Source organism: Carassius gibelio, chromosome A11 (assembly GCF_023724105.1).
Source record: "Carassius gibelio isolate Cgi1373 ecotype wild population from Czech Republic chromosome A11, carGib1.2-hapl.c, whole genome shotgun sequence".
Taxonomy (NCBI): domain Eukaryota; kingdom Metazoa; phylum Chordata; class Actinopteri; order Cypriniformes; family Cyprinidae; genus Carassius; species Carassius gibelio.
The window spans coordinates 12,523,822-12,536,278 of NC_068381.1; the positions used below are offsets into that span (position 1 = coordinate 12,523,822).

Sequence of the window (12,457 nt, forward strand, 5' to 3'; positions counted from 1 at the left end):
AAATAATTAAACTCTAATTATTTGAATCTCTTATCTTTATCATCTGTTGAAATACCTTGGCTGTTTGATGACAACAGTTAATTTGGTCGTTTTTATTCTGATTCCATCATCAGAAGAGTTACACGATGAAGTGAGATGTGTCATGTCCTTTCCACAACACTGACAGATGTTGAGTTTTGAGGGGAGAACAGGCTGTGATGTACCTCTGCCGAGCCCCCTACTGAGCTCTGAACGCTGGCTGATTTCCCCTCTCTTTGAACTCGTCGGGAGGAGTGTCTGTCTGAAGTCGTTTCGGCAGGCGAAGCTAGAGGGAATGTCCTGTACAGAGAGCCAGGGTCTCAGTCAAGTGATATGATTAATCCAGCATGTTCTTTAATATAGAGGATTGTGTCAGACACGTGTTAATACACATCTGTACATCGCTGGAGGCTTATTGCCCAGACTCAGACTACCTCAGGATATCAGAAGCGCTTGGTTTTAGCCCAGATTCAAATATGCTAAAGCAGTTTCAGATGATTCTGATGTCCTGCCATTTATGTAGTATGATTTGTGGAGCATATTCTGCACAAAAGTTAATATGGTTTTTGAAAAGGTACTATGATTTTGACCTGTGCTTTGAAATACCATGCAATGCACTTTTTAAATAATTTGGACCAAATTGTGGCAAAACATGGAAATAATTCGTTTTTATCCTATTGTTTACTATATTACTGTACTTGGTTGGTGTCTTTGTGAGTTTTGGACCTTTTGAAATAACTGAAATCATGAAGTAATATGCACATAGAATGCGCTCAAGACCTGCTTCAAACTACTTTAGCTGTGCATTTCCCTGAAAATAATTGCACAATTTAGAACGTTCGTCAGCCAATCAGATTCAAGCATTCAACAGGCCTGTGGTATAAATCTATTCAGTCCACCCCGTGGAAGTGTTTTTATGAGTTGCTGTCAATCTCAAATGAGAGTGGAAATGGAGTTGCCCTTGCAGGCCACAAATTGTTTAGGCCGTAAACGTACACATTGGAATCACACTGTTGAATTAAGTTGCTTGTTGTTTGGGTAGATGTGATGAATGGATGTTAGATCATTTTAGTTCTCACAGATGCTCAGTGTTAGCTTGAACAGCAGGACTAAGGTCATGTGTTAGCTGTTCCTCTGTAAACAGTCAGTCTGTAATACATTAACAGACAGCCAGATGGTTTCTTCGGGCTCTTTAGATGCAGTCTTTCCTGATTCTACCTCTCTGTGGACATTTCAGACTGTCTGGTCTGAAGAAACCTCAGGCTCTGCCTCACCCGTGCAGAGGCATTTTAGCAGCAGGGAACGGGCCCCACCTCATGGGCTTCTACGGAACCCTGAGCATCAGCTGTCTTCTCTGGCATGCAAAGGCCGCTAGGTCCATCCCTCCAGCATATGCCTGGAGTAACGTAGGGCTTAGCAGAATTCCTCTTTGGCATGACATCCATTGCTCTGTTGTCCATGAGTGAAATTCACATAGAGGGCAACAGGTTTATCAGGATGAATCTATATGCATGAGTAACCTTCTTAACCACAGAAACATTTAACATCCTGGACACATTCCCTATTAGAGCAGGAGTCTGCAGGGCTTTTTTGAGCTGATTTATCTGTAATGACGATGTGTGTGTCTCAAGGGCTGTTCACAGTGATTTGTAGTGACACAATGATCCGAAGTCATTAGTTTTCAAAAACTGTTGACTGTTTGAATGATTGATGGTAATGAGACTTTTTGCATTTATGAGCTTTATATGAGCAGTTGCTCATCTGCATAGAACTTAGTGTGTGTGTGTGTGTGTGTGCGTGTGTGGTCAGTATAGGGGTAATGTATATTTATAATGTATTTGAAATGATTTTGCTGGTGAAATAAAATGAAACAACTATATGTGAAAAATGTTGTGATTAAATTTTTTCGGGGCAAATTTCCTGAAGATTGTGTCGGTATATATTAATATACATTTTAAGAGTGCATCTAATTTAAACCAAAGAAAGAAAAAGTTTGAATCTTTTTCCATTAGTTTTTACAGGCATCAAACTATTTCAGTGATTTAAATCAAATCAGTGATTCAATTTCATTTGCATCATCACTCTAAAATGTTTACAGAAGTCCTTGTTTTCTGTATTAAAAATGTGTGGGAAAATATACCTTGTTTATTTAAGAAATATATATTTAAAAAAATTAGTTCTTATATTATTAAACATTTTAAATCTATTTTGCATGAAATTATTTGACTGAATCATTTGCTTATGGTTAAACGATTCTTCTGATTCCTTTTGATTATTTATTGTGATTGAATCACTGTCCAAAAAAAATAATAATAATAATTTGAAACTACTGCAAAATCATACCACCTAGAATGTATTTTTTTTTTTAAACTGCTTCTTTCAGCTGATTCATCTGCTCTCTCCTCTATAATGAGTGATGATAAATGTGTTTTTTGATTTGCTTTCCTCTGCAGAAAAGAGCAGAATGTCTTGTCTCCAGTCAACTGCTGGAACCTTCTCTTGTCTCAGGTGAAGAGAGAGAGTCGAGACCACGCCACACTCAGCGATCTCTACCTCAACAACATCATCCCACGCTTCGCCCAGGTCAGCGAGGACTCAGGACGCCTCTTCAAAAAGGTGATGTTTGTCTTTACATAGACCAGCCGATTTCTCCATTAAACCCTCTATAGTGGTCACTGAGCTTGACGCCTCATTTTTTACTGGATTTTCAGTTCGATCAATAATCTCTCTCTTCTCACTGACGTTTTCTTAGATCACAGTTGCATTGTATATATCATTTAGTTGTTTTATGTCTCATACATGATATAATTTGTCAATATTTAGATTATTTAGGGCTAGTAAAATGAACATGTTAACAGTTTGGTTCACAACTGTCCTCTGTTAATTCTTCTGCATTCTTCTGCTTTTTAAAGCTGTTAATGAGATGATCAGAATCTGAAGTTTCAATCTAAAAATCTGTACCCTGTTTTTATTTGCTCAAGTCAAGCTAATAGATGCAAGAGAGCATCATTCTCATTCCTCTTGGCTTGTCTAGACTGGTTAGACGGGCAGAAATTCAGGTCGCTCACTATCTAGACCCAGAGCTGTGAAAGAGATGCTTTCTTAACCACACATTTCCAGTGTTCATTGGTTATGGAGTTTGATCTGGTCTGTTTAAGGTCATATCCAGCTTTATTTATTGAGACGAAATGTCCTTAAAGTGATAGTGTACCCAAAAATACAAAAATTCTATCACCCAATTGTTGTTCCTAACCTTTATGAATTTCTTTCTTCTGTTAAACATAGAAAATATTTTGGAAATATTGTGGAACTGTGCATTTATTGGTCCCCATTGACATTGACCAATGTGGACCAGAAACTGTTTGGTTGATGATGACAGAATTTTCACTTTTGGGTGAACTATCCCTTTAAAGCAAGAACCCATCAGTTGAGCAGGGTGTTTTGGCACTTTTATCAGAAAGAGATTGAGAAGCTAATTCCGAATGATGTTCATTTGATAAGACCCGTTGTGATATAGTCAGAGGTCTCAGCTATGCATAATTTAAGGTTTATTGCAACTTTCTCTTCCTAAACTTTTCTAAAAATTCCAAATCGAGAGGGAGAAACAACTCACCTCAGTCTTAAATCACATTGCCCCCCCTGTATATCTAGCGGCAAGTCTCTTAGACCCCAATCAACACTTCTTTCTCTCCTGCTGTCTCTCTGTCTGTTCCTCCGTTCCCGTGAGAGAGAGATGAGCCTCTCCTCAACTTCCTCTGTCTCTTTCTCCTGTTGTTTTGCTTATCCACTCTCCATGCTGCAGAAATAACAGTCCTTTAATTGAACGCTCCTGGCCGGCCTCTCTCTAGAGGCTTCCTGGGAATCGCTGAAGTCTGTGCAATTGGACTTACCCCATGTCCCAGTGGTGCACATCTCCCACCTGTCTTAAAAGCGCTATGACATGCTGGAGAAATTCTGCACTCTAAATGCAAATATAGTCAAGGGAGCCGTGGCCGGAGGAGGTTTACGACTTTATTGAACTATAAGCACTGACACACAATAAAGGAAGACAATCTTAGAAGTGGAGAAAGAGAAGTTTTGGCCATCACATTTTGGATGAATCTTGTTTATTTAATCTCTTATTTAGTGCCTGATGAGGAATGTAGCACAATTTAATTCAACCACTTTTAGCTTCTAATATAATGTGATATGTAATTACATTTTAACAAGAGAAAAAATAAATGTTGTAAAATAATTTTCTGCCATCTCTTATTGGCAGCAAATAGTGGAGAGACAAAAAACAGTACAACATTGGTTATCATAGATTGACATAAAAAATTATATATATATATATATATATATATATATATATATATATATATATATATATATATATATATATATTTTTTTTTTTATATATATATATATATATATATATATTGTCACGGGAGGAGCACAAGACAGACACAGTGGGCGTGGCGTCAGGCCTCGGAGAGGCTTTTATTAACAGAAATCATAAAACAAAGGGAATAAAAGTGGCCAAAGGGGGAAAGTGTCCAAAATAACAGGGAATCTGGTGTCCTCGTCGTGCTGCGGGATTTGTGTAGGTCGGGCAGTGTTCATCAAGGAAGGGTCCAGGCAAGGGGCGGAGTCCGGCGGCCGCACGCGCTCCCCTCCTTGGTCCGGGGCGCGAGGGGCGGCGGCTTCTCCTAGCGGCCGCGTCTCTCTCGTTGGCCGCGGCGCTGGTAGGGGATGGACGGCCCGGCATCCTGGCCCGTCGGCCGTGTATACGGGTGCGGTTCCCATCCGGATCGCGGGTCCGGCAGCTCACGTCTTGGTGGCTCGGGAGTCCCTCAACGCACCCTTCCTGGACCCACGAGGACACCAGTGTGCATGCACGGGGAAGAGACCGGTCTCCTGAGGAGAGGCGCGTTGGGCTTTTAAACAGCGGCGGTAATGAGGCTCCACTTCCTTCAGGTGTGCCCCATCACACGCCGCCAGCCCTGACTCGTCCAGCGCCCCTCCTCTCACACACCCACTCCAGTCGGGAGCCTGGTGAAGGGCGGCGATTTAGGACGGGGTGCCGGTGACAATCAGGGAGGAGGCAGCTGACTCGTCACATTCCCCCTCCCAAGCGACATCCCCGTCCCCAGGGCGCCACCCACACGGGAGTGCTACCATCCTCAACCAGGCTCCAAACGGTCGGAGTGGGCGGGGCTTCCTCTCCGGGCGGTCCTCCCTCTCGCAGCGCACCAGAACAGGGACAGAGAAACCGGGTTTTAGTGACAGCCTCAACCAACCACCGGGCAAAATGACAATGGAAAAGTCACTTACCCCTTGTGTGGCTGGGAGGCTGTCCCCAGTTTTCCTCCGTCCCAGTCTGGGTTCTCACGAACGTTTGCAAGCGAGAGGGAGTGACGTCACCAGACGTTTCCCAACTGCGCTGTCTAGGCTCCGCCTGCCCGCATTCTCCACCAGTGTCACGGGAGGAGCACAAGACAGACACAGTGGGCGTGGCGTCAGGCCTCGGAGAGGCTTTTATTAACAGAAATCATAAAACAAAGGGAATAAAAGTGGCCAAAGGGGGAAAGTGTCCAAAACAACAGGGAATCTGGTGTCCTCGTCGTGCTGCGGGATTTGTGTAGGTCGGGCAGTGTTCATCAAGGAAGGGTCCAGGCAAGGGGCGGAGTCCGGCGGCCGCACGCGCTCCCCTCCTTGGTCCGGGGCGCGAGGGGCGGCGGCTTCTCCTAGCGGCCGCGTCTCTCTCGTTGGCCGCGGCGCTGGTAGGGGATGGACGGCCCGGCATCCTGGCCCGTCGGCCGTGTATACGGGTGCGGTTCCCATCCGGATCGCGGGTCCGGCAGCTCACGTCTTGGTGGCTCGGGAGTCCCTCAACGCACCCTTCCTGGACCCACGAGGACACCAGTGTGCATGCACGGGGAAGAGACCGGTCTCCTGAGGAGAGGCGCGTTGGGCTTTTAAACAGCGGCGGTAATGAGGCTCCACTTCCTTCAGGTGTGCCCCATCACACGCCGCCAGCCCTGACTCGTCCAGCGCCCCTCCTCTCACACACCCACTCCAGTCGGGAGCCTGGTGAAGGGCGGCGATTTAGGACGGGGTGCCGGTGACAATCAGGGAGGAGGCAGCTGACTCGTCACAATATATATATATATATATATATATATACAAATTATTTTAATAAAAGTAAAGTTAAAAGTAATCCACTACAAATTACTACTTTGAAATTGCAATTTGATTACATTACAGATTGCTGCATTTAAAAAGTAATCAGATTAATAATTACTTTCAAGTTACTTTCATGTTTACTCTATCAAAAATGCACTAAAAAGAGAGAAAAAAACTTTTATTTCAGTAATTTAATATTGACTGAAATAAATTACTTAAAGGGTTAGTTCACCCAAAAATAAAATTTAGCCCATAAATTACTCAACCTCAAGTTATCCTATGTGTATATGACTTTTTTCTTTCAGACAAATCCAGTCGGAGTTATATTAAAAATGGTCCTTTGATCCTTTCAAGCTGTTTAAAGGAAGCAAAGTGGAAAACCAGTCTCCTCTCGGCTTAAATTGAAATTATCAGACATTCTTCTTTACAAATCCTCATTTTGTACTTCTAATCAGTGAACGTTGTTTTGATCTCTGCCCAGTGCTTCCGTGTTCATCACTTCTGAGCAGTGTATGTGCAAAGCCAACCTCATACGTCATCTACAACAGTGAGCGCAAGCTAGATTAAATTATTAAATTTTAAATATGGTTATTTTTCTTACAAAAACAAATCGATTCGCTACAGGAAGACTTTGTTCACCCCCCAGAGCTGTGTGAGACACTTTTTTTTATTATGGATGGTTGGTTTTTATTTAACTTCTTTTGGAATGATGGACCGCAAAACCTGCTGAGTACCATTAAATGGCTTGAAATATCAAAGACAATTTTTTTATTTAACTCTGAATGGATTCGTATGAAAGAAGAAAGTAAAATACACCTAGGATGACTTGAGGGTAAGTAATTTATGGGCTTATTTAAATTTTTGAGTGAACTAACACTTTAAGTATGAAAAGAGCAACTTGAACGATCACTTACATTTTTTCCTGATAACAGCAAAAGAATAAACTTAACATTTTCCATCATTTTTGATCGTACAGATAAGAGTAATACATCATTTGAAACTGTAAAAGGTCTATACTCACATTATCAACAGAACGTTGTGCTTTTGTAAAATAAAGAAAGCAAACAGGGTGTACTTTCTGCCGTCTCAGTCTCTGTGAACTTCTTTCTAAAAAGTGTCACAAAAATTAACAAAAACTTCACAAACAGACATGAGAAATAAATCTATAGAAATACTGAAGTGTATATTTTTAAATAAAGTTTATAATATTCTCTGATAAAGTAATCCATATAAAAACCAACGTAAGGTTCAGTCTTTACTGTCTGGGCTCATTATCTGTAATGCGGTCACACCCACTCACAGCATGCGCTATTCATGCCGTATACATTCATGCACATGAGCCACGCAAACCTCTAAACACCCACATCAAATCCATAAGCAAAGCAGAAAGATTCATCACGTTTATCTAGGCTGCTTTTCATTTTTGGAAGAAGATGCACTGTGATGAATCACATTTTAACTCCCATTCTCTGGTGATTTATTAAAGGGGGTACTGTCATGCACAAAATGATTTATTTATTTATTTTGTAACTGTAATACATTTACATATGATTAAAATGTAATGCATTAAATTATTGCGTTATCAGAAAAATTATACCCAACTCAGGCCATTTATTATGAAAATAATTATTGGCTTTTCTGTGTAGTCCAGAATTTTAATATTGGTGCATAGATGTGTTTGGAAAACCTATTTGGAGACCCATTTAGTGACACTGACACTAACTGTGATGAAAATAGGTAATCAGGAAAAGACAATAGATTGGCTGTGCTTTGAACTCCAGTAACCAACAAACATTATTAATTTTGTGGACTTAATTTTCAAACATTTCTCTGCTGAAGCAGCTCTAATCACTGAGTACAAGTACAATGTGTGTGTGTGTCTTTTACTAAACATTGATTTAAGAGAAAGGATTTTCATCAATTCAGCCACATGCTCTTGTTTTTTGGGGGAATTAGTAGCAGAGGTGCAGGAACAATCTTTTGACATGTGGCTGATGTTGAGTGCCAGTAAACCAGTCCCCTCACACACACCCCAAAGTGATGCTTCTTTGACAGATTTGTGCAGGACCAAAACCAATCTCCTTCTGTCTCTGACAAACGTGTGATCATTTTCATTTAACAAGTGCATCTTGCCATTAAGGCTCATAAATCCATGTCTTCTCGTCCCAGTGTCTCTCCCCTGTTTCCCAATAGATTCAAAGAGGCCTCCATGGAAAATCAATAGTTTACTCCCTTTTTTTTGCTGCTTTTTGTGTTGTCTTTTGAGTGTGTCTCTGAACAGATGGAGTAATGCAGCTCTGTCTGCTCCGACCGCACTCTTCATGATCCATTTCACTGCAGGAGTGTTATGCTGCTTAGGGGAAGTGTTATGTGTGTCTGTGAGAGGAAGAGCAAGAGAGAGAGGAAGGAAAAGTGGAAGCGAGTAACTTACACCCAACAATCCTAATAGAAAGAGCAGACTGAATAAATCCATCAAATGTTTCTTATTGATCTGATCTGAAGTAGTGCACCAATTGGGCATACTGGAGCCAGACCCCACTTCACATGTCTCCCCCCAGCAGCTGGGGACACCATGTGCTTCTCCCACACCGCTCACACATGACAGGAAAATGTAATTCTCATAAATGAAGAATTTGGATGTTTGTTTGGAGGTATTTTTTGGCCTTTCCACTGGAGAAATGCACTGGTATACCTGACCACCACATTCCAAAGATAAAAATTGCTTTAATTTTATGTCTTAATGTCAATAAAAAATAGTTTGGACTTCATTGAAGTGGATGGAACTTCAACATTGTACAGCAGTGTTATTTGTAGATTTTAAATACTATTTTGGTGACATTTTAATATTTTAAAGAATTATATGCATACTTTACTGTTTTAAATTAGTATACATAAAATACTTTAAGTGTGATATTTTAATTATATGTTGACTAAATTCCTTAGACATGTTTAGAGAGGTGAGGTGAGTATCTCCAGACAGGCAGTTCATCCTCTGCTCTGAATTTGGGTGTTCTTGTGCATTCTTACATACAGTATTATCCAGTCCATTGCCTCCAAATAAAACCCATCAGAACACCATTATGAATGACTCCCCAAAGGGGATCTCCTATGGGATGCCTCCCCACAGCCTACTCATCCATCTCAGCTTTCAAATGGTTAAAATGAACTCCAGTCTTTCCATCCTGGATGAAACGGGAAGGGAACTGTGTGACTGCACAATCACTGTTTGTGAAGATTGACAGATTGACTGTGTGAACACTCTCTCAATTTTACTCTTTCACCCTTAACTTCCCTTCTGTCTTTTATGCCTGTGCACACACTTCATCGCAGTTCAGTCCCATATTTCCGTTTTCTTACATCATTTCCATCACTTCTCATCCTCAAGAACTCAAGAGCTGATTGACATCTGTCCAAAAACATCCATTAAAAAAAACCTCAATCAGACCTTCAAAAACAGGAAAACCCACAAAAAATTCAATGTGAGGAATAGAGAAGGAGTGACTAAGTCAATGCCCACAGTGAATGCTAGACATTTTCTTGGCTGGCTCTCAAGTTATCAGCCCACAGCGACTGAAGTTTGGACTTGAATTCGAACACTTCATCTTCATGTCATACTGTGCCTACGTTCCCGAACTTTCTCTTACAAAACACAGCATCCACCAGAGCGGCAAACCACCATTTCCATCTCACACAGTTTACCAGACCTCTTTATTCTAGTCTCAAAGAGGAAGTCTTATTAAAATCACAAATAATGGTTTCAAGTTTCAGTTCAACTGCAAACTTTTTGACATTCATTATATATTGATTGACACTGAACAGAAATAACAGAAGTGTAACCTTTAGACAAATGCAAAAGCAGAACTAACTGAAAATAGAGTTGCTTGTGACTTAAAGGAATAGTTCACCCCAAAACAAAAAGATTCATATTTGGTAGTACTTTAAAGGCATAAATAAATTGGTGTTTCAGCCCATTTTATTTCCATAATATGACATATTTCCGACTGAGAAACAGTGTACAAGTAGAAAAAGAAGCTTTGACCATTGTGTGCCATTCCTCATTCTTTAATAATTCTTTGAATGGTCCATTTTGTATGTGCCCAATTGCCCATATGGTTAAATCGGCTCACTGTGCAGTGGTCCAGTATAATGTGACTGTTTGGGCAGGACTGTATTGAGCTAGATGTGTTTGAGGTTAGTTGGTGATGACCTCCATTACTGAGGGAGCAGAAAAGTGTCTCATCAGTCTAACAGTGACTGCTCAGGGCTCACAGCCCAAAAAGGATGGTCAGGTTTAATAATAGAGAGCAGGGCACTATTGTTAATCATGATCTACACAATTATCTCCCTCTATTTCTTTTATATTCATGTTTTTTTTTTCTTTCTTTTTATCTTGCAGAGTAAAGAAGTGGGCCTCCAGCTGCAGGAGGATCTGATGAAGGTCCTCAATGAGTTGTACACGGTAAGATCCAAACAGCCTGGTCGAGGATGTCCTCTGTCTCTCTGGTTGCTCTGCATCAGCATGCTGCAGCGATGAGGCATCGAGTCTCTGCTTCAGCCGAGTGGTTATTTTGGTCTCTTGTGGTTGTGGTTCCAATCACTATTTTTGAGGCGTGGGGTGGCTATAGTTACTTTTTCTTCTTGTTGAAAATATTTCGAAAGCTTTTAGTCACTGTGTGCCCCCTGTGTGTGGTGGTTTTACAGGGTGTGTCCATGTGGAATCATTGAATCACTCCTTAATGGTTATGTTCCTTGAAATGCATTTGTGTGTTTATGAACAAAACAATGTTTTACCTGACAGTCTTTGTAATTCCTTACTTAGTAAGACAGAGGGACATGAACAAGTAGTGAATGATAGTTATTATAGTCATCAGTCAGCAGTGAATCTAGTCTGCTGGCATGCAGATGCAGATCTGTTGCATTTGCAGTGGCACAGAAGAGCACTGTGGAGTATAAGAGCTCTCCAAACAGTGATGATGCTCTCTGGATGGTAATGAACATCAACAGCTGTGGGTCGGAAGTGCAGAACCTAGTCTCAATCATTATTTACTGCAACCCTCGTAGAGTTTATGATATTCCAGTTATGCTGTATGTTTTATAGGCTTCCTCAAGTATCAGTTCCTTAAATTCTGTCCTAATTACTTGCCACGTGCTTTTTTTGAAATGTGAACAAGCTACATTTCCACTGATGAGGTCATGGCACTTTTCATGAACAGGGTACGAAATAGGGCCTGGAACTCTTAAACATGAAGGCTTTTTCAGTTAAATCATTTCAGTAAATCAATAAATCATTAAACGCAGGGTTATTTTAGTACAATTTATTTATTATAGTTTTAGTATTTTTGTGACGTGCGTTTGTCATTTTTGTTTAATGCTTATTTCTATTAAGCTTAATTCATTGTTTTTCAGGTGTAGTTTCAGTCATTTTAATTTTCCATAAATTTGCTTAATCATTTTTTCTTACAGTAAGATTGGTAACAGGGTTGAATGGTTGAGCTTGATGAATACAGACAGTAATGTTAAATACTAGCTCATTTTCATACTGTGCTAATTTAAAGTAATGATTTACGTTACGTAATCACTGTCATGAAAACAACATGCGATTTGGGCCTTTTACGCTATTTTTTTTTTCCTTCCTTTTTTTAAGTAGTGGAGAACCAACATGGACTATTTATAGGGACCTCCTTCAGTGTTTACATCTTAGCATGAAAAAACCTTTAATGGTAGTTAACCTCGGTTTTAACCCTCAATGGCAATATGATTACTGTCTTATAGACTTAGTGTTGCCATATCCGTACCACCACAGAGACCCATGTTCCCTGGCAGTGCTGAAATGAGCAGTGGTGCACGGAAAAATTCAGGGATGATTCAGTGGATTATAAGTCATGTTATTATCCTGCTCTATAGTAGAGTGCTGCTTTCTGATACACAGCACAGTGTTGCATGGGGCTTCCACGAGCACATGCCTTTAATTAGTATCACGGTTAAAATAATCCCAATGATGTCAGGCTTTTATTTCACTGGGCGAAGAAATTCAATTAGAAAAGCCCTTTGTAATTTGCTACATATTTTTGTATTCCTCGTTTTTGTGGGGGAGAAAGGAATAGTTTGGGGTTTTCAGGGTGGGGTGTTCTGGGCTCAAATGTGGTAGGAGGAGGACCCATGATACTGGCCTAATTTGAATGGTGACTGGATTCCCCCCCGTACGCATCCACACATGTTCTCCTGGGAAATGACTGTAACCGATTTCAATACCCCATAAAAAGTAAGCAAATCC

General features: G+C 40.7%; 1 protein-coding gene across 3 annotated transcripts in view; it reads left to right on the forward strand.

The window, feature by feature from the left end:
* Nucleotides 1-12,457, forward strand: part of srgap2 (SLIT-ROBO Rho GTPase activating protein 2) — an 85,290-nt gene that overhangs the window by 48,835 nt on the left and 23,998 nt on the right. For all 3 annotated transcript variants that reach the window (XM_052609872.1, XM_052609874.1, XM_052609873.1), the window contains 2 exons: nucleotides 2,472-2,634; nucleotides 10,580-10,642. In XM_052609872.1, the coding sequence (XP_052465832.1) occupies nucleotides 2,472-2,634; nucleotides 10,580-10,642 (226 nt within the window). The remainder of the gene's footprint in view (nucleotides 1-2,471; nucleotides 2,635-10,579; nucleotides 10,643-12,457) is intronic.